Below are 23,309 nucleotides of genomic sequence, written 5' to 3'. Positions count from 1 at the left end.
AGCCTTTGATTAGCAAGACATTTCACTTACGTGTGTGGCAACCAAAAAGAAACTTTGAGAAACAAGCAAAGCAAGAGTTTGGTGTCAAAAAACATAAACCAAAACCCTATACAAACAGGAGATGGAACTTCACAGTTACTTCTGCCAGTCTCACAGTCAAAGTGGTTTATTATCTCATTGCCAACAGGGACTAAAAATTTGTTCTAGTACACTAGTGGGAAAATCTGATAAATATTAGAAACACGATACAGATTTGCAAGTAATATATTTCTTTGATGGCAGCAAAGCAAAGCTGATTGGATTGTTATCTGTGAAGCCCAGAAGACAGCACCTTAGTATTATTTAAATAAATTACACAGATCAACACAGTGGCATTCCACTTCCGAGGAAGGGGAACTGACTGGGATCCAGGACTCTAGAATCTCACACATTGTTACCCCAAAACAATAACCCCATTCAAGCTCTGCCAGGTGGCATGGTGTCTAGTCTTGTTCAGGGCACAACAGCATTTTGCAACAGATCTTTGACAGCTCTTGGGAAAGTTCAGAGCTGTCATTTGGCCTGGGGGGTGTTGTTTTGTTAGTTTAAAGGTAAGTTTACCTCTTTTAAATCAGGTAATTTGAAAGGAAGAGAACTGTTCCTGTCTCCAGCACTATTCCCTCTTCTCAAAGGGAGAACAGCCTTTCCCACCAGCAAATCCAAGCCATGGAGTACCCAACGGTGATCAGTAATACAAGGGGCACGGACAAACTTGTCCGAAGGCCTTTACAAATCAGATGAAAGAGCATTTAACATTAATGAGCTGCAATAAATTCATCAAGAGCCAGAGGGAAGACATTTTACTGCAAGAACTTTATTGCACTACGTTCAAGTGCTGAACCAAGTATTGTGCCTACTGGACATCGGTCACCATTACACTCCCCCCGTCTGTGTCCACACCATATGACAGTCTGCACTTTTCACTCTTTTTCCTCAATTAAGGCTGCAGAGTCATAGTATATGATAATTAGTACATTATAAATCAGAGTAAAAGTAGGGGGAAGAATGCAAAGTTATACATATAGCATGTACATTTTTTTTTATTGTTCTTCAGAAGGGCTTGGGGTTTGGTTTTTAATCCAGCTTAACAACTTCCCCTCCAATCTGACTTCCACCATTTGTCAAATCAGCTTTAACTACCAGTATTTAATTTTACAAAGAACATCCATTTTAATTTGCAGAAACAGTTAAAACATTAGGCTTCTAGTTTGCAAGGGGAAGGTAAAGGCCAGAATTAGGTAATTGCAGCATCATCTACCTTCCACATGGACTCAAACATTACCAGATACGTTATTTCCCTAATGTAGGCATTGACATCACAAACACTTTCACGTCTCCTTTATCTATTAAAGAAATCAGAAACGTTACACATCTTAAAGGGAGGAAGGAACTCAGTACAATAATACAGTTTGAGTCAGGGTACAGACCGAGTTTTGTGGAGCGCCGCGTTTTCTAGCCACGGACCTCAAACGGGTCTGCTGGCGTATCTGTAAAGTGAGGGGCTCAACAAGTACAATTATTTTTTGCTTATATTTATAAATCCCTTCCAGGAATCGAATACTAAAAGCCCATTACCTGTGTTCTGAAAGTGTTTGCGCAGTTAAGCGGCAGACTAAAAGCAGAAGTCTGGAACAGGAAGAAATCCTGTGAAGGCAGTTCCCATCGCCAGCAGCTGAGGTATCGGTAAAAGATGGGTACCAGTCCACACCTCCTACAGGCACGGACCAACAAAAGCCTTTGGTGCTCCACAGCAAAAGATCACAGGAGAGTATGACCCTAAACCTGTATTCAAAGCCTTCAGTGGCTGAATATTACAGACATAACGTCAAGTTGAAAGCACGAGGTCACTACTGGGGCAGGGCACTAAGTTAACGGGTGTTTGGTAGAAGTAGCCTGGCTGAAACTGCTTATTAGAGGCTGTAAAAATGACTTTATTAATTCACAGACAACACCAATGGCCCTTCAGAGAGAACGTGGTGCAAGTGCACACTCCAAAAACCAGCATATTTACGGTCTGCCAATGGTGAATACACGGTAGGCATGTTGGTGTGTAACTAGAGATTCTCCCTCCAAAAAAAGCCGAATAAAAAAATAACAAGGCAATCAGTGGTTAAACTGAACTGTACATGAGGGCTAGTCTGGGAAAATACCCACACTAGACATTTATTCATGGACCGCATTTCTGTGTGTGTACCATCTTTACCTCCTATATGATACAAATGAGACCCTCCCCCCGCCCAAATCCTGATTGACTGTGTTCGGCAAGGCAGACAATCTGGACAGCAGCAAAAAGCCTTTTCTTCTTCCTTATGACAGATAAATTAAAGTCCTTGTCTGAATTGCCCCTTGCTCACCTAGGACACTTTTGAACATCAGTCTTCTGCCGGGACAGATTTTCTATCTAGCAACAGAAAGACAATTAACATTTCAGCCAAATTCTTTGGAAAAATAAGACTCACACACACACAAAATCACACACATGTGCATACACGCACGCACTCACACAGTTAAAAGCACCATCTCCTACCAACCGGAAAAGGCCTTTAGCAGATTCACCGAAGATATTAGGCAGTGAGTTTTCTGTTAAAGCCCAGCAGGAAGTTTTTTCCACACTTGCAGAGTCTGAACACCACATAGACATACAACACAGACATCACCAAATCTCTAGACTGTGCCCAGGCTGGGCTTAAGGCTGTCAGACTGCTCCCATACAGCAACAAAGGCTCCTCCTTATGTCCCTCTGCCAGGTCTCAGCAAGGTTTAAAAAAAAGAAGGAAGAAAAAAAAAAAAAGGCAACTCCATTTAAAAGAGTCCCATAGGAATTAATGTATCAGGCCCTAACTGTGGGGTACTTTCCTCAAATCAAGAAAATAGGTTTTGCACAAGCCAGTGCTCTGCTGGTTTTCCTTAGACATAAAATTTACTTTATTTCTTTTCTTAAAAAGTTAAAAATACAGAAGGTTCAGAAACTGATTTTCTCCTTGCAGATGTTCAAACTGCAGCTTAAGGAGAAAACAATCCTTCACTGAAATGTTTCTCAATTTTTTTTTTATTTTTTTATTTTTTTCAATCATCACCACCATTAGGACAGAGGTTGAGGAGCACTGACTCCACCACTAATTTGATGACGTAGTTTGATTCCAGATTCACATTTCCAGGTGCCAAGAGTCCAGAAAACAGCCAAGCTAACTTCTGCCTTCGTTTGAGATTTTTTTTTTTTTTTTATTGAACACAGCAGTGACCGTTGGCATCTTTGAAGCGTAATCGCATCTTAGGTCGGTATTTCTCAAGGTAAAGCAGCTGTTTGGAATTGAAAGCTCCCCTCCTTTTCCTAAAACAAAGAGAATGAAGGCTAATATCAATGGAAAAAGTACTGCTTCAATCACCATATACATTCTGAGGCAGCTTAGTCCTCATTTCAAAGCTTTTCTGGATCTACAAAACAGCATTTTGGTTTGGTTCTGATCCATTGACACTCTGAGGAAGGAAAAACCAGGCCAGCATTAGCAGTTCATCACCTACATGCTGATACTAAAATCAAAATCCAGTTAGCAGCTTTCAGCATATTTTCTTGGATTGGGAGAGTTTCTGTCCATCGCCAGCAGTAGTTACCGACCAACATCAAGGTCACCCTGTCCTTGCAGATGCCTATGTTACTTACTGTATTAGCTAAGACAGATCATGACATTTAGTTAAAAATATGTAAGGGGTTCTCTAAAAAGACTTTCCCAGTATAAAAGGTTCCGTACCCAGGAAGAGAAAAACTGAATTTAAGAAAGGAAAAATTCAGAAAAATCTGTTGACAGCAATACAGTTCACAAAGATAACTGAAGACCCTGGGAATCCATAAGGGGATGAATTGCTCTTTTGGCAGAACTCATTCAACATAAATCTTACCTGCTGGGCTTCATTTCAAGATCTGATGTTATCACTAAACCAACAGAGCTCTGCAGTCTCATCCTTCACCAGTTTTGTTATTTTCCAGACAGGGTGGTTGCTGACATTTCCTGGGTGGATAACACTCTCACCCACAACACCTGCAGGAATGCTGGTGCTCACCTACTTGCTGGCACAACCTCACTAGAAACTTTCTATTTTTTATTTTTAATTAAGAGCAATTAGTCCACATTCAATTCATCCATGACTTTTACAGCCCTGGCCTAGAGATTTTTTTACTCCCAAGTTCAAAATCTTTGCATATTAGGTCAATGGCTTAATATATAAGCCCTGATTTTTTAACAAAAAGGAGAGAAATCACCTTTTAATCCTCATCTCTAAACACTGGAAAGGGCACAAGCCTCAGCATTAAATTAAATTAAATTAAATTAAAAGTCAAAGTCATGCCCGTTATTGTCAGGATACAGCTGTTAGAAAAGAAGTCAGAAATCCAACAAACTCTGCCGAAGATGCATGCTGTTCAAATACAGTGTAAAGATTTCTTGAGAATGGGGAAGTTTAACTTACTGCCTTATAAACTGAACTGCATCTTCATACTTCATTCCACATTCAATGAGAGCAAGTGCAACCAGTACAGGAGCCCTAAAGGAGAAATCAATATTTAAGGAAGATCTAGAGAAACAATATATTGAACCTCTCAAAATACATCTGATTAATCTATAAACAGATAGCGTAAGTATTTTCTCTTTAAGTATCATCTACAGAAAGACATTTGCCTGCTGAGTACCTAATGTAAAATTTCTTTTAGCAGACAGCTCTGCTTCCAGCACACACACACACAAATAAAACTCAATAGCTCCTTAGTGTTTAGGGCATGAAACAATAATTCTAGATTTTTACGCTTTCTCATTTCACGATAACCTAATTTTCCACTTTGCTAAAACAAGTGTGTAATACCTCTCGCATGCATTTTGCTTCTTACGACACTGTAGATTTAGCAGTACGTGAGACAGATTATGAAGCACTGAACAGATGACTTACATAGTTTGGGTGGGTTTTTTTTAACGTATATGCTGTACATGGAACTGGGCGTTCCAGGGACAGAGTAAAACTGTCTATTTTGGGGTCTACATTTTGGAAATCTCTTAAGTGTAAAGAGCTGGCTTTTCAAACAAGCAGAAATCACAGCACACAATGACTTTCTCCTGGATCGATGTTCACCCCACTAAACACACAGTTGCAACAGGCACCTCTGACAGCAGAGTAGTGAAGGATTAAACAGGTGCTAGCAATTGGAAAACTTACACTCCTGGCTAAACAAAAACATAGTTCAGGAGAAACAACTGTCACTATCGCTGCCATGCCGCACCTGCATAAACAGAATTAGTCACTTTCCAAAGGAAACAATTCAAAACTTCAAAAGCCACTTCAACATAACATTAAAAAAAGCACTTTTTACTATAGTTGAAGTTCAATTCCCTACTACAAGTGGACAGTTTTCCAGATTGAAGCCTGATATTATGCAAGAAACAGGAGCTGAAAAAAAATCACTTGAGTTACACATGGCCACCTTCTTAATGATGCTCCTCAGATAAAAATAGAGCAGAAATGGATAAACAAATGTTAATTGCCTGGGGGGTTGTCTCTTCTGTCTTTAAATATTGGCCATTTCTCCCCCTACCTCTATCTCCCCCATCATCTTCTCTACAGGTGGAAATTTAAGAACTAGACACGCTCCAGCCCTGCACATACTTGACTTCTTTAAGCCACCTTTCTTGCCCATGCATTCATATCCTTAAATATTAACAGTCCCATGGTTACTGTAAGAATACTAACATTTAAGCTCCATTTCCTCCTAGCTCACAGGATAAACACAACACTCTGAGATTACATTTGAGAACACAAATGTAGCATTTAGCTTTTCTGAATCAGTCTATATATATATATATATAAATTTCATCTTGAAAGGAAGTTCTTCCCAAAGAAGGAAGTTTTATTTTGAGTGGTGAGGAAAGAAACATGTCTGCATGTGAGCAAGAAATACAAGCCTAACTTCTTGAAACTAAAGCAAAGCCACTTCAGAGTAAGAAAGTAATTGAACCAGTTTTTCTAAATGCTTTTTTTTATTACCACATGCTTAATAGTATATCAGTTGCAAACAGGAGGGAATTAAAAAAAACACAACAATTGTTCTATAGATGTATAGCACATTTGTCAAGAAGCACAAGAGATGATGTTGTTTTAGCAGAAAGACACATACTTTCAAATTAATAGCATTTCTAACTGCTCCTGTTGCTCATGACTGACAGAAGTATTCTCAACAATCTCTCCAAGTTTTTCCTCTCATCCTTGATCGGCGTTATGAAATTACTTATTTTTAAGCTGCAATAAGTCTCTCTTGCTTTAAGGACACAAACTTGATGCTGCTACTTTAAAGCATTATTTGGGAGAAAACAGAGAAATTGGCATTTACTTAACACCTTCCATGACGTACCTCCCAAACAAATAAACTAACTGAATACTAACCTTCCCAACCCTGCAACACAGTGAACAGCGACACAGCATCCAGGCTCTTCACGAAATTTGGTTTTCAACAGGTTTAGCCAGTCATCAACTATCTGATTCGGGGGTGGTGCTCCATCATCAAATGGCCAGTCCTTTGAAGTAAGAAAACTGCATTAGCTGTATGGATTTCAATCTATAATCAACAGCGAGGTAACAATGATTGCGAGAAGGAAAATATTGCATTTAGCAAGAAGTATATATTACACGAACAGTTCCATGAGTATTTTTCTGGTTGTGCGGAAGTTTGCAGATCAATATCATAATGCAACACAACATTTAACAACCATTTAATTGCACTTTTCAATAACATTGCAATAAAATTCTGCACTAAGTCCTTTGTAGTATAGAATTCTTAGAAAAATAGCTGCCTTTGAAATCTCTTATTAAAAATATGTAAAAATCAATAGACATTTCAAATAAACATTTGAAAGATGAGAACTCTGTAGACTTTCGCCTATGGTTGTGTCAACTTTTGAAAATGCTATTTGTACTTCAGACTGCACAAAGAAGGTACTTCATAACAATTCAAGGGGATCAGAGGCGAAGGTATTTCATAACAACTCAAATGGATCAGCTTGCCATGAATCCAATAAGCAAGACAGTTAAAACTACCCGGGTATTTTCAAGACAAAAAAACCCAACAAAACAAGCAAAAAGAGTGCTTCAACAAATGCAAAGTCAACAGCTAAGCAGCGTTTCACATTTCTGCCTATTAAAGTGAGTATCCAGCATTTAAACTACTGAAGCCACATTTAATATCATCAAATGGCCATCAATCAAAATTATATGTCAGAAGCTTCCCATTTTCCCGAGGTCACAGCTCTCTCCTGGAACATGTGCTAAGTGGAGTACTCCATGTCCTACATTTCAGGACCCAGCACATCATCACATGCTTTATAACCTTCTCAGACACAGGGAGTGCTGTAGAAAAGCACTCTTAGCTGCAACGGAAAACGTAATACTTAGTAGTTATTTAGCACTTTTAATTAGACAACTGGCATTTTTCAAGAGAGGCTCATAGCAAGAGCTTCATATTATTCAAGAACCTCTCCAAACAGTAGGGAAATTGCTTTGAAAGGAGCTCTCTTCTTCCCTCATTGGCTAGAAACGAGACTTTCATGTATTATCTAGAGAACAGGTTAACATGAAGTCATATGAAAGAAGCACACAGAAACTCTGAACAAGCACAAGCAAAAGTAAAAAAAAAAAAAAAGGTCAGATTTTTAGTTTTGAATGCACTTATTGCTACCCTAATACTTCCTGAAGAGCAAGCACTGCTTAGCACAGACCTCAGCCGAAGAGCATCTTTATACTGGCACTTAAAAAAGCTGCAAAGTAGAAATCTGTGTCTCAGAACTAGAAAACCAAAAAGCTTTAAGTTACTGAAATAACTTTACATGTAATTAATTCAGAAAGATAGGCAAAGTCTGAAGAGTACAGAGAACTTTTTTTTCAAGCAAATGGGAAATTAAAAAAATCTGGGACAATGCAGCAAAATAAAAGGCTATAGAAACAAGATCATAAAGTAAAACTTGTTCTTTCTAATAAAAGGCTTTTACGAGATTTTCCACTCAATCACACACTGCAAGCTGTATTATTTTAGGCCTAGTGTCATCCGCCATCCCAGGAAGAGATGTATAGGCTGCCAAGAGCAGAGGCATTACCCATTCCAAGATGCTTTCTTTTGAAACTGCCTTGCAAAGAACAGGATTTACATGTCAGTTCTGTGTCCTAGTTTTAGATTAAATCCTTTCCTTCAGATCAAGTACATGAGCTTACTACACTGCTTTAGCTTACATGTTAACCATCATGTCCACACAACTCTTGTGCTGGCCTAAATTAATCACAATCATCATTTCCCCACAAAGCATCACCTTCTGGGGAATGGTGCACCACTGACGTTAAATTAGCACTGATAAAACATTGCTGCACAGGGCACTGCCCAGAATAAGGAACAAGAATAATTCTGGGACTAGAGGAGTAATTACAGCAGGTTTGTATTTTTTTTTTTCCTGAGTTCTGCCAGCATCACCTCTGAATTCCTGTCAGACAGGACAGAAAACAAATTGCTAAGCTCCACAGGCAAAACAGTCATTAATAACCAGGATGGTGCACTGAAATTGCACAAACAGAAAATACAGCTCTTTTGTGCCACCCTGCAGTAGCTGGGAAGGGTGACAGGCATGAAAGGGTTATTCTTATTTACCCTTTGTCTGGAGTAGCCTTGCTCAGCAGAACAGCTCTGGGTTTGTCTGACTGCAGCATTGGCAATGCAGAACTGAGATGACCAAGAAGCAGTAACAGGACTCTAAGGTGACAAAGAACCCTTTCTTCAAAACCCATGGGCAACTCACACTGAATTACAGCAGCAAAACGCTCCCAGCACTGCCTGCATCTGTGCAGGATGAGATCGCAGCCACAAGCACAGAATCTTCCCACCTTCAACACCAAAACCCACAGTGCTACAGTAAATACCAGGTGACAATGAAGTGACATCTCTAACACAGGCAAATCCCAACAGCTTGCTAAGCATTCAGGGGGTGGCCACTCTGGAGGGCACAGAGCGTAAAGAAAGTCTGATCCAGGGATGAACAGTAAACGAAGGACTGACAGAAGGAGAACAATGAAACACATCTTAGATCCTAAAGATGAACAAAACTACCGCAGCCTCCTTGGTTGCCAGCCAGTGCAAAAAAACTTCCAGAAAAAAACCCCTACCAGTTTTTCTGATGGAACATTTCTGTGTTACAATACCTTACACATGAACATAACTGCAAGAACTGCAGAAGCCCACAGAAACTAAATCTGTCCCCACCTCCTGTCTCCTGGATTTAATCTCTGTTGATAAACATGCGCATGCAATAGTACTACTTCAAACACAGAACATCTAATTCTCTGCTTTCTCACTATGCCATCTGCCAAAGCAACTCTGTAGCTGCCACATTCTACCCATCTTGCCAGTACATGATCCTGTATCACAGCATGAGAGCAGGCTTTGCTGAAGTGCTCTCATTTTCAGGGGTTTCACTAAGCTTTTGACCTCAACAGCTTTTAAATAGACACTAATCTCTCTCAGGCTGTGTTTTTAATCTTAATGTTATTTTTGCAAGCAAATATTAGCTTGAAATAGTGACGCGTTATTTTCTCAGCCAGCTGGTAATTCAATACCATTTCTGAACAGCAACAGGACTCTGCTTTGAAAAAACACGCATTCATAGAAGGAAAAGCTATACAGGAGGTGGTCGTGTCGGTAACTGGTTAAGCTTATCTCAAATAGCAAAACACTATTGCAATATAGTAAATTACTAAGACAACCTCATGACTGGGATCATCAGGATCAGTGATAACATTAGCAGCAAGCCTTCCCTGTCACCTCCTGCTTTCTGTTACCCTTAACAGATGCCTGGTGGATTTATGCTCCCTCCTGGTTTTTTTCTGCAGCAGCAGTGGAATACTAAGAGCTGGTACATACCAAATGCGGAGAGGCTTGTTAGCTGAGGCAAATGTGTACAGACACAAGGCTCTCTCGCATGTGTTACTCAAAGTGAAAGGCTCTCCAACAGAACAGTGCTCAGCAAAGCTGGCAGAAACACCATTTCCAGTTTTCAGAAAAGCTTCCTCAAAAAAACTGCTTTCAGTTCAAACCAGGCCAACACTAACTTCTTAGAACTTCTTGAGAACCAAAATCCCCAAACTATTTCAGAAGCGCAGGCTCCAGAGCACAGAGAACTTCACAGCTCCTGCAGCTGCCCTGGGGGCCCCGGCCATGGGCAGGGGGAAGGTGGATTTCGCTCATGGCTGCGGGAGCCAAGGTCAGCCAGCCTCACCAGGCAGCCACCCTGGCAGAGCTGGACACCTACAAAACTCTCCTAAATCTTCTAGGAAGAACTCTGATCTCTGCTTTGGCACAGGAACACAGAAATACTCTTAAGCCCCGGCTTAAGCCAGGGCTCTGAGGGCTTCTACACCAGAAGTTTAATCCTTCCAGTCTCTGGCAGCCTTAGGAGTATCACAACTAGAGGTTTCGCAGTGGAAGCACTGTGATGTCCAAGCCCAAGACAGCTCTAGATTGAACAAAATGCTATTCCACAGCACAGCCCTAGGAGCACTGGTAGCCCTGTAACTCCTTTTTCCAACAACACTGAGGCACACGTGGCTGCCTGGAACTGGAGTAAATGCTTACTAGGGCCAGAAGCCAAGAAACCTGACTGACCTGTACGTGGAGTTTTCACAGATATGCCAGGATACAAGTTTTTTCTCCTAATGGAAAACTGCAGAAGTTTTCCTCTGACTGAGCCATAAAAATCAAGAGGCAATAGAAGACTGACTACCTGCAACAAGAAGGTAAGATGCAATTTCTGGCCTCACAACGGAGTATTACTCACTCCAGTAAAATAAACTGATTATATCTGACACACTATAATAATTTAGAAGTATTGCCTGGAAAAATACTGCCTGCAAGCTTAGTATGAGCACACACCTATTAAAAAAACCTCCACTAAAACACCAAGCAATACTAGACGATGCAGTCAGACAGCCGTTGCATAATGTTAACTATGAGTAGCAGTTAAAGAAATTCCACCTGCTGAACAGGGAAGCCACCAGCAGCCAGGCTCCATTTAGAGGTAGGCAGTGATGAGGCTATCGATCAATACCCTGCTACAGCCACTCCATGGACGCCTCTATCAACATGTCAGCTAGAGTCTCAAGAGGTGGCACTTTTTGAAAGAGTGAGAGAAGGGAGTTTTATCTGCATCCTGAGAAGGTCAACAATAAAGCCAAGAAGTGCTGTTCTTGAGAGAAAAGGACCAAACCGAGATGCGTGAACCGTAAGGCTGAATACTGGAGTAGTATTGAACTAGGCACTAAAAGGCAATCAAAGGATCTCAACAAATCCAGGAATCCAGGAACAGACAATTCTATTCCAACTAAAGCGCTCAGGCAATAGTAATGAATCAGCAAGTATCTTTCATAGAAGTACAGGGAGTTTCTCAAAAGCGGCTTTAGCCAATGCTGGGGATCACATTCTTTTGGCCAAGCTGACACAGTCATAAACTGTCACCCAAAGCATGAAGGCCAACCCCACTACTTCTAGACATGTCATTTTTGGTTTTTAGACAGTTTTAAAGGCAACTCACTAGAACCTGGATTCCTTCTTTTTCGATAGGAGCTTGATCATAAGTAGCATCGCAAACTCGCACCAAGGTTGTCACTCCGTACTTCTTCAGCTCCTTTGAAAGAAAGGAAAACATGTGAGCACACCAACAGTGGGAAGAATTAAAGAACTTTCTCAGCAGCTACAAAACTAAACATTTTACACAGAGTCAGTGGTGTCGCGACTATTGCACAGCTCCAAGGTGACTACACAATGAAGGGGCAAGGGCCCACACAGAAAGGGGGTTTGTGGCCTGCATTAGGACAAGGGTTACAAATGGCAAGAATCAATGTGAAACACCTCTGATTTCTTCTTCTCTAGGGAAATGTCAAGGTGGAAAAAAATTGCATATATAAGAGTAAAATTAAAATAGGCTTATATTCTCCAAGCAGCTTCCTCTTCTCTTTAAATAGAAAGCCTGGAACTGTTTGCTTCAGCCAGTGTTGACATTTTGAGGCAGGGAGGAAGAGAACACACACACCACCATATTCTAGCTTCCTTGTAATGCACTATTAAGTAGCACGTTGTGCTAGATAAATAATCAGAAGATCAAACAAAAGCTGTTCCAGTTGACTTTGAAGGTTCATACAGCAAGCAGAATTTCCTCTCATGTTTGGACTGAATCACTATAACTTCTAACAATTAGCAATAACATCTATTCCAGAGTCCAAGACTCCTGAAAGAGAAGACAATCCACAATAATGGGGAAAATAATTTCTATTTTTATATATATATAAAGACCAAAAGAATGTGGCTTTCAGACAGAATTAACCACTAATATCTGAGTGGATTCATGGTGACGAGCACACTGCTAAGTGATGGAAGTCTGTTAATAGCCAGTCAGACATCAGTATGGGATGACAGGATCTCTTTGGAATGAAAAGGACCTGCATACACAAGATGAAAGTCCTCTAGATAGAAATGCACAAAGATACAGCAGTTTTGGAGCAAACTAGAATGCAGACATACACTGTACTACTACGCTTCTCTGATGATACCACCTGTTACTTTTAAAAAAAACACTTTAATATTAAGGTTTTGCTGTATTTAAGGTCTTGGTGTTTCAGCAACAGAGTGATCCACTGCCCATCATAACTGAGATTTCCCCTAGTTTGACCCAGGCAGATGTCATTTTTCACAAATGAATTCTGACACCTAAAATCTCTGACAATCCTGGGATTGGTAGGGCTGTTTGATAAAATTGATGGTTTAGTTGACAGGATGCGTTAAGCACTGCACTTAATCCTACTCCAAGGTAGAAGAAAGGTCAGAAATCAGTCACAACTCAGTTAACCACTTCTTTAAAAGCCAAAAGATGAGCAATAGATCAATGTATTAGAAGCACTGCATTACTTAATGAAAAATAGTTTAGAATCACAGAACAAGCAGTCCTTCAGAAACCAGGACAAGAACAGCACGGGTGCGTGTTTATATTCTAAAATGGAAGCTCATCCAGCCTCTTGCAATTAAAGAAATGCAGGACTTTGGAAAATGTGGATTCTCTTCTCATACTGTCAAGAGAATGTAAACAATATATTAAAGATAAAATACCTTAAGTTTCAAGAAACATGTAACACATAGCCAAAGCATTGAGAAATAGGTGTGAAGAATGACTGTTCAGTACTCGTACAGAAACTATGAGCATACAGGGGAAGAAGGATGATACTTTATTTGACTGCCTTACCTCTATGAACTTGCTGAGGGTTGCATTGGTTGGGTTGTGAGTGATCAAGAAACGCATATTCTCATAAGTAATTTCCACGGGGGCTGGACGGTTCATAATGGCAAACAAAATGTGTAAGGGGCCAAAAAAAAATTAAAAAAAAAAATCAATAACCTTGGAAACGTTTCACAGCAGAAAACATTAAAAAGACCACTAAAATGCCTGGGATTGATCAGAGCTTGCTTTGACGTGTTTGTTCCTTAAAGAATTTGCTTCTAGAAAAGCAGGTTTGCTTCAGAATCTGTTTGAATTCAACTTCAGCCTCAATTACTGCAGGTGGTATCCTTCAGACTCCAAAAATTCTGACTACACACAAGACTAGGCAGCCTGTTCTACATTTAGGCACTGGTGAGGCAAAAAAGTAAGGGCAGATTTTCTCTCCACTTTGTTTTCTTGATGCTTAATTTTGCTAGAGTCAGTAAAAGGAATATGCTTCCAATGTGCAGAAGATATCCCATATATTTGAGTGTGTTCGCTGTGTCTGGAGTCTTCAAGGCAAAGTAATTATGGCACGTAGAACCCCCTGCACTCAGCTCACTTGTCAGCCAGGATGCTGTGCTGGGCCTGGCAGAAGTCTGCCCTCACACTCAGAATCGCCATAAATGTGCGACGTATACTCCAACAGAACACCTAAAGAGAAGAAAAACATCACGTCAGAGGATTTGTTGCTTCTACTTTCAGAAACACCAAGTACTGACACTCCCAGAGAAACTCAAACTAGGTAAGACTATATGGGGGGGGGGGGGGGGGGGGGGGGGGGGGGGGTGGTGTTTTGTTTTGGTTTTTAAACAAAAATCAACCTTCACTGGACTCCCGATTGTTGTAATGCCAAATATTCTTTTGGCACAAAGTATGCTCTAGCCCAGAGACAAGGCACTTCTGGTAAACGCTGCTCCTGGCAGCCAGGCACCGGAACGGAGAACAAGGAAACCTTTCTGTGCTCACTGCAGCCCCTCCCTCCCACCCAGGTGCCCTAGAAGAGAAGAAAAGAGCACAAAGCTAAGGACATGCTTGAAAACGGCTGTTGGTACAGTCATACCTGTTTGGCTTAAGCTCAAATATGTACAAAATATTGTTGGCATGGCTTTATTTTCTGAACAAAATAGGCAGTACAAGCAGAAATAAGAGTATAACTGAACGGCTATATAGCCAAGCTTTCACCAGCAGATAAATTTCACCAACCCTGTTGTATCACCAAACTCCCAACAGTCGCAGGGCGATAGCCTCCAGAAATCAGTCATTTCAAAAGCAACCAAATGGTCATTTAGCAGTAATAGCTTTTAGTTATCCTCTGTCTTATCTCTATTTACAGACCAGGGCACTAAGACAGCAGCAGCTTCCAGCCTTAACACACAGCATTCAAAATACGGTTGTTTCAGCAACAGCAATAAAAGATGGAACGATGTAATTCTACTATAAACTTTAGGGGAATGAAAATGGAGCTAACCTAAACTAGCTCAACTCATTTAAGGCTGAAATACTAAATACGCAACACAGCTTTTCACTGCATTTAAACTGCGTGAAGCCAAAGAATCGCTACTAACACTTTTTTTTTTAAGGAAAAAGTTTCAAATCAGTTGAATAAAATCCAAACTAGCAGCCAGAAGTCACAAACCTGCAACTCAAGCAGAAAGGTCAGCATGGCACACTCAAGTGAATACAATTAGTGAAAAACACACATGCATGGAAGTTCACACCCCAAATGTCTGGTGCGCTCAACATTTTAATGAGATCCTCACTGTAAAATAGTCAAATTAAGTACTATAAAATTACCTTTTTCACTGACATGAAGTCAAAAATCACCCAAAGAACAGCAATTATTTCCTTAAAGAACAGCTTTCAATGCCAAAAAAATACATTAATTAGGTTGCCAGAGGCAAGAACAAAGATGTTTTCAATAACCTCCCCCGACCCTAGCGCAATTTTTACTCTGAGTGACTGAAATACAAATTTCAAAAATGAAACCTGGAATATTTTATCAGTGTAATGACTACAGGATTAAGTCTCACCCCAGATGGAAGAGTCCCATCTAAACACATCATACTCAAGTCCTTACACTTGTCAATTCTTGCACATTTGTCATAACTCTCTCGTACATAGTACAGAATCTCAAAGCAAAGGATTTTTTAAAATGTATTACAGTCTGCTACAGCTATCATGTACCAGGAACAGAATGACTAGAGTTACAGCAGCCACATGTGTCCAACACCTGTAAAACTCTATGCAAGAAAGCCTTTTTTCAGGCAAACACTAGCCTGTTTTTCCCCCATTTGAACACACACTCCAGTCATCTGACATCCTGGAGAGTGATCTGCAGACTTACATTACAGGAACAGTTTCAAAACTAACTTCTGAGGGCCTAACTAGGTCATTTAAATAAAAAAGTGGTCAACAGATCTTGGCATAAGAGATCAAAACTTGGATCCAGAGAATCAGAGGCTTACAGCTTTACAAAGTACACTGTCGTGAGGGGAAGAGCTATTGTGTCATATTTAAACAAATCCTTTTAAACATTTTTCTTTTCAGCACCAATAATTTGGTTGGAAGAGCCTCATCCAGTGCTATGTGCACTCTGAGTTGTATCAAATCAGGTCATTATGGTTACACTTCTCCTCCCTCAAGCAAATCAAAGAGGGAATTTCAATTCAATTATTTTAAAAGTCTTTTTTACAAAACATTTACCAAATCATTAGGAAAGGACACATGGAGATGACATGTTCCAGTAAATTAAATATGGCAGGGAAAAGTCACCAACTCAAGTCCTACTCTCAGATCTGCAGCTGCTCCTGCTCTGACCTTGGCCAAGCCACTTTCAGTAGCTCAACTCCTCTGCAGAACAGGAATGACACCATCTTACCTTTCCCAAAGGAATATTACTGAAGCATTTAATTAGCTATTAGCTAAGGAGTGATTAAAAATGTAAAGCACTGTATTTAAGTCTGAAAAATTATTTCCAGAAGGATAATAAGTTTACGTTGCACACAACCCTATTTTTAAAATTTTGGTTACTAACACACATATCCCTTCCGTCCATGACTTTCAACTGCTAGCTGTTAAGCTGAAGTTTAAAAGGAAAAATCAGACTTCTAATTAAGAAAATGAAACCCAGGAAAAACCCTATTGTCTACAACTTCTGATCTCCTCAAGTAAATACTTTCAAATTTCTTCCTCCCTATGTTAGCAACCAAATTTGCACTTCAAAATCCCAAGAGAACCGAGCGCTATCAAACTGCTGACAATAAATAATAACCAGCTCTGTGCACAACTTTAGACAAGAAATAAGTTTTCAGCCAATTAACCTTCAACTTTTTATACTTAGAAAGTGAGATAGCACATGGAGAGAAACCAAACATTACAACACATTTTATGCGGCTGGCCTCAGAAAGGGAGCAGAAGTCTCCGACACGTCAACACTACGAATGAGGTGCAATAGCTGCATCAGGAACCAGAGGAGGGGAAAAAAGCAGAGACAGCAGGACAAACGCACCAAGCAATAACCACACATGCATCTGAAAAGCACTAGATCTGCTTGGGAGTCAGTTCCTGATGTTGTTCAACTTAATTAGCCGGGAATAATCATCAATCAAGATGCCTACCTATACAACCAAGTTCAGTGAGCTGTGGCAGTCTCTGCACCTACAGACAGGACTAATTTAAAGTTATAACTAACGGCACTCAGCTTCCTACCTCTTGCGCTCACACAACCACACATGCCAAGAGAGCTTGATAAAGCCTAATGAAGCCAATTAAGAGAAGAATGTCTTTCGATATACTGTGAACGTGGAAGAATATGCTTAAAACATAAGCAAGAGGCAGTCGTATTAACTAGAATATATAAATCAGGGTGATTAAGAGAGAACAGCTAAATGAATTAGTAACTTGACAGCAGCTTCAGTTGAGATTACCTCTAGCAAAAATCCAACACACCTACAACACTCATCTCTAGCAGCTGCCTCATCTGTCGTTGCATTAACTCCCAAATTAAGATACTTCAATAAGGCAAGTCGCTCGCTCCTCTGTATTGAGCCTATGCAAGTTCAGGGAGACAGCTAATGAAAAACAAGTAATATCATCATTCCTAGTTCCACCATCTCCTTCAAAACACACTGGTAAAAGTGCTGCCTTAGCTACACTGAGACAGCGAAACAGCTTGCAACAGCTGCAGCTTCCAGAGATTGCAAAACATGGATACCTTTGGAAAGGTCACTTGGATCACCTTTCAAAATAACCCAGTGCACAGGATGCACAGCAAAGCCTGCTAATTTGTCAGTCAGTATTAAAAGAATACTTCAGTATTTTGAAGGTCAGTATTTTCAAGCCATCACAATTAATTTTGTTCATGTAAGTGGGAATCCACATTCGAGGTTAATAAAGTCAGGTCACGAGCTGCTGAACTTCCCTCTTTTTCCTCTTCTATAAAACCTCATTCTTGCAGTTTGCATTTACACACGTGAAATCAGCACTGCAGCATGCTGATGGTTCGCAACTCGATCCCCTAAAAACTGCCATCCTGATAGACACGACAGTCCAGTCCAGCCAGGCTTTTCCTGACACTCTGTAAGTCACATTTCACTTCCCTTTCCTGCACAGCCCCATTGCACGACCCACATTCTATCCATACGCTATCAAAATGTCCCATTTCATCTGGAGCACAAGGTGCTTTTCAAGTGAAAGAATTCACCAAGCCCTCCAAAACGAGTGTTAAAACAGTGGAAACAGATGTTAGCAAGAACCAAAGCAACCATCTTTTCTAAAATACAGTCTCCTAGTGTAAAGAGAAAAGAAACTCTGGAACTAACATTCTTGGAAAAATTTCTTGAACACTCTCTGAAGGAAGCTTGCTCAGAATGACACGTGCCTAGAGAGGGGTGAGGTCAAAAATTTTACTGTTCCACCCTATCCACCCCCGCCACGGAGCTCCCTCCCAGCCTGCTGACAAGTTCTGCGGGTGACTCATTCGTTTCCTTTTGCACTAACCCAGTCACTCTCCTTCATCCTCGGCCGTAAAACCCAGAGCAACAGATAGAGATCTGCCTTAGCAAGAAGAAAAAAAAAAAAAAAAAAAAAAAAAGTAGCACAGATGAAAGAAGTCTCAACTTAAAAGTGACACATTAGGAAACAGTAAGAATTGCCAAACATACCATGCAAGGCTACTCAGCAAGAGAACAATCCTGCTGCAAAACTCAGAATTGAGTACTGCACAGAAGAAATTTAGCTGCCATCCCGGAATCTGGGGTGAGGTCAAACCACCATATCCGACACAGGCACCGATACACAGAGATCATGGTCCTGGTGAGCTTGGCAGCAGGCAGTGATTAGACACCATGTTAGCTCTTTCAGAAAGAACTGATAGGCATGCGTGGCTTTATGCTTCAGATCTTTTCTGTGAACTAGAACCTGCTTCGTAGTTAAAAATGCTGTTCTGACACAGGAGTTTTTTTAACACCTTCCCCACCCACCGTTTAGTTTTTAAAAACCCTTCAGAAGACACATTTCAATGTTATTTGCATACCATGCCCAAAAAGTTTAAAGTAACTAAAAGTGTTTGAAGTCAAAACCAAAAGGCCCTGCTAAGAAACTTAAGCTATTATCCTGTTTAAGTCACACAATTATATTTAAGGAAAATAAAAAATTACTTTAGACAACAGTTCACGGTACGTGACACTAACAACTCATTCCTAAAAATCAGAATGCTGAGCTGTCTAAGCTGGATCAACTGTGGGTCTCTAAAAAACACAGTCCTGCTAGATCATCAGCTCCCCTGACAACTCAGACTAAATATTCTCACACTTTAAGATGAGGTATCAAAAAAACCTACCAAACCTACCAAAAAACCATTAACAAGTCAAGCAGGACTTAAAAGCAATTTCAAATCACACAGCAACAGGGATATTATTCTGTGAAATTACAGAGTTGAATTACTTGCATCTTACTCATCTCGTTTATTTGAATTTGCCATATACCTCTGCCGGAAAAATGACTTAGTGGAGAGTTGGCTCCTTTTCCATGCTCCTGTGGCAGTTAAATTCAGTCTGACAACTGAAACTGAAGCTTACTGATAAATTTCACTGCACATCCACAAAGTCTCAATTGTTAAAATCCACAGTCCATTATTTCAAGCAGAGCTAGACTTTCAGTGTAAGAGACCAAGGAGAATTTAACTTTTCAGTACACAACAGAGAAAAACAAGGGGTAAAAAAAAAAAAAGGTACACGTAACAGTGACCTGCATCGAGACAGCAACCCAGCATCTCAAGTGTTACAACTGAAAAAAGCATCAAGAGATTTAAGGCTTCTTTACCCCTTCACAATTAAGCAAAATGAGCCCTGAGGTGGTACCAGGCAACAGCCACTATAAAGGTATTTTATACTCTCTTATGACACGCATCAGCCAGATACTGGCCTAAATAGGTGCCAGCCTGATCTAGCACTGCAATCCACATGTGCCAAAGAGTAACTTCTAGCCCAGATTCTCAACCCATTAGGTCTATTTTTCAATGTTTGAACAGAGCTGGTTTAAATTTCCAACTCTTTAACAGGCAAAGAAGCTGTCAAACTAATCCAAATACAACAGTCAACACAGAGCTCCTCTCTGCTCCTTCAGTACATCACTGAAAACATGTTTTCTCCTCCAAAATACACAACCTACACCATTAACAAAAATTATCTGCTTGCACTACAGTATCTCAAGAGCTATGTATTCAGTTGTGGATCATCCTTGAAGTGAGGACAGAAACGAGCCTTTCCGATCCGTGCATCACCTGGCTCTCTCCAGGGCTACACATCAGCACGCTCCCTCCCAGGCCTCACAACAGTTAACTAACATGGCATTCCACACCGGGCAAAGTCCAGGAGCAAGGAAAGTGCCTTCGATCACAGTTCAGCTCTGCTCTGATAGAGGAAGAACATCTGAGTATTGCTGTGTGGAAGAGAATGGTGGATATTTAGAGTAATTAACCTGAAGTCAATCATCTATGTTTATAAGAGATGTACGTAAAAACATCACAACTGGACCCTATATAAGGCAGCCTACGCTCCTAGCAGTGCATCCAATCCAATATGCATGCAGATACGTACTCCTACCTTCACTCTGATCTTTTCTTTCCTGCAGTTGAGTTCATTAAATATAAGTATTTCTACACGTTGAGTCATAAGAAGATAGAGTTTTCTGGCTGCTGCTACTGGTGGGTTTTATCTTTTTTCTTCTTTAAATACTAACTGCAGTTCTGAGTCAGAACCCAACTGGTTCATTTTGGGAGTTTAAAGCGAGTTTCCATTTATACAGTAGCCTTTAAAAGCCAACTTTCTGCCTTACTCCTCCTCACGCTGAAACCAACAAGCACACAGCTGCCCCGAGAGAAAAAGCACATTGTGACTAATCACCAAGGAACCATCACGGCAACTGAGTGGAGGCCACTTCTACAACCATCCCCATACCGTAACACCTCCCAACCTGCAACCTCGCCTGCGCTCCTAATCCCAACCTCCCGCTCTCAATAACCAGGGTTCCTCACCCACTAAAGCATGCCCGAAGCAGCAAACCACAGCCGTTCCCAGTAAGCACACCACTCCCTCTCCCAGGCCCTCCTGCAGGTCACTCAGCACCATCAGTACTTCCTTTAGCCGCTGCCCTGGCCAGGCCAGACTTCATCAGCTCTCCCCTTCCAGCCCCAGCAGCTCCAAATCCCACAGGGCAGCCCTGTATCTACACAACCCGGCCTCAGCATTCACAACCCTGCCCCCACTGAAACCCCAGGAAAACCACCACATCCTGGTCACCCTTCCTTTCCAGCTCCACATGCCCCCCTCGAGCACCAGGAAGATCCCCCTCCCAACACTGCTCCCAGCCTTCCCCCTCCATCTTCCAGCCCAGACCCCAGAAAAATTCTTCACCCTTTACAAATGACCCCCAGGCCTAACACAAGGCAGGCCCCCCCTTCCCACAAAACAACCCTCCCGTCTTTTCTCAAAACTCTTTCCCACATCCGTAGATACACACGACAATAAGTAACACCTTCTCTCCTCAAACAGACCCCCCCAAATGCCCCCCATACCAGGTACAAGCGAGACCCACACCAACCCCTTTGCAGTCCCCTTACCCTGTTGCACCCCTACAGGCAATGACCCCCCACTTCAGCACCCCCCCAGTCCAGGTACTAGCCAGACCTCCCTCCCTTCAACCATCCCTTTGGGGTCCCCTCATCTCAGCCCCACAGCTGGGGGGGGACGGGACTCACACAAACCAGCCATACAGCCCCGGGGGTGGGAGCTGTAAGTCACCCCCATCCCACAGGTGAGGGGAGGACCCCTCAAACCAGCCATGCAGGGAGAAGGGACACGCCACAAAACAGCCCAATCCTGCAGGTAAGGGCTACCATCCTAAACCAGCCTTACCGGTCAAGGGGTCCAACTCCACGGGCAGGGGGGATCCCCCCCAAAACCACCCCCAAAGTAGAGTAGGGACCCCCCAGGCTCACAAGCTGCCCCCAGGCTTGCTTCTCAGACCAGGTGAGTCCCCAGGGCCAGGGAGGATTCCTCAAACGAGCCCCACAGGTCAGGAACCCCCCCCAGACCAGGGAATACCCACCCCACCCCCCCCGCGAATCAGCCCCCCAGACCAAAGACAACAAGGACCCCCCCAAACCAGACCCGCAGGCCAGGCGGGACCCCCAGAGCACGAAAGATCCCTCCAAAGGGCCGAAGGAGACTCTCCAGGCCAGGGAGATCCCCCCAGACCAGCCCCACAGGCCGAGGGATCCCCTCAAAACCTCCCAAGCCGCCGCGGGGTGGGGGGGCCACAGGCCGCCCCGAAGCCAGTACCCCCCTCCAGAGCCCGGGCCCGCCCCGGGGCGGGGGCTCCAGCCTCCCGCGGGCCCTCCTCACCCGAAGCCCCCCTGCTCCTCCCTACCGCGGCCCCTCACCCTGGGCATTGAGTGCGTCGGCGTTCTTCCGAGCGGGCCCGGCGCCTCCCACACACCGGGCCGGGGGACGGGAAGGAACGGGAAGGAGCGGGAGGGGGCGCGGCGGCGGCGGCGGGCCCGGCCCGGCGGCGGCGGGGCCCGTGACGGGGCTGGGGCTGCGCTCGACCCGGTCCGGCCCGGCCGCGCGGAGAGAGCCGAGAGCCCGCGCGCCGCCAGACGGCTCCTCGCCCACAGGCCGCTCCCTCCCCGCCCGCGCCCCGTGGTACGGCCCGCCTGCAGCTGATTGGCACGGCCCGCCTCACACCCACATCCGGCATTGGTACGGTCCGCCCCCCCTCCCCCCGCTCCGCTTTAACGCGCCGGGCGTGTCCACCCGCAGAGCAGCGGGGGTGCTGGGGGTATGCCGACCGCGGCGTGAGAAGCGTTGGGGCGGCCTCGCTCCGCATTGCCGCGGCTTGCCGTGCGAGCAGCCGGGTCCTCACCGCGCTGCGGGGAACGGCTTCCTCCATCCCGGCGCTGTTGAAACAGGCCTTCGACATCCCCACGCACCCCCGCGAGGGAGGCAGCATTGGTATAGTCCTCTTTCCCCCCTTGGGCATTGGTATGGCCCTTCCTAAATACGGCCCAAGAACCCGGGGGCGGCTCGCCCTGCCCCACTTGCCCGCCCCCGGCTGCGACCGCGGCACGAAGAGAACCGCGCCGCCCTACTGTCCCCAGCCATCTTGGTACACCCCGGTCCCCCCTCGCCGCTCCAGCGCACTTGGACCAGCCCTCCGGCCGCACGTGCGCGCGGACCCTTCCACGGCAGCAACCCACCACATCCCCCCTCCCCGCCAGTGCACAGCAGCAGTGGTACAGGCCGCTTCCCCCTTCACCCCCCCCCCCCCCCCCCCCGCCTCGCTCAGTGGTTCGGCCCGCCCGGCGCTTCCCACGGCTTCCGCTTCCCCTGCCCGCACCGGCGGACACGGGCTGGCGGCCGAGCGTCCCGGGGGAAGGAGCCCTGGGGGAAG

General features: G+C 43.3%; 1 protein-coding gene across 1 annotated transcript; it reads right to left on the bottom strand.

Moving 5' to 3' along the window:
• Positions 1–833: 833 nt before the first annotated feature.
• Positions 834–22,575, bottom strand: PTP4A2 (protein tyrosine phosphatase 4A2). Its single transcript, XM_056331602.1, has 6 exons — positions 22,300–22,575; positions 13,341–14,009; positions 11,640–11,732; positions 6,463–6,593; positions 4,504–4,578; positions 834–3,370 (listed from the first exon to the last, which is right to left on the bottom strand). The coding sequence occupies exons 2-6, from the start codon at positions 13,434–13,436 to the stop codon at positions 3,262–3,264; spliced, it is 504 nt and encodes a 167-aa protein (XP_056187577.1). The 5' UTR covers positions 13,437–14,009; positions 22,300–22,575; the 3' UTR covers positions 834–3,261.
• Positions 22,576–23,309: the final 734 nt, after the last annotated feature.

Source organism: Falco biarmicus, chromosome 3, assembly GCF_023638135.1.
Source record: "Falco biarmicus isolate bFalBia1 chromosome 3, bFalBia1.pri, whole genome shotgun sequence".
In the NCBI taxonomy this organism is placed as follows: domain Eukaryota; kingdom Metazoa; phylum Chordata; class Aves; order Falconiformes; family Falconidae; genus Falco; species Falco biarmicus.
This window is presented reverse-complemented; position numbering and strand designations above follow the sequence as displayed.

What these genes read in the sequence shown, in the direction of transcription:
- PTP4A2 (XM_056331602.1), bottom strand. Translation starts at nt 13,436, where the DNA reads ATGAACCGTCCAGCCCCCGTGGAAATTACTTATGAGAATATGCGTTTC. An exon ending in CCCTCAGCAAGTTCATAGAG is followed by an intron (nt 11,733 to 13,340) that starts GTAAGGCAGTCA and finishes TTTCTTTCAAAG; the next exon opens with GAGCTGAAGAAGTACGGAGT. An exon ending in AAGAAGGAATCCAGGTTCTA is followed by an intron (nt 6,594 to 11,639) that starts GTGAGTTGCCTT and finishes CTTACTTCAAAG; the next exon opens with GACTGGCCATTTGATGATGG.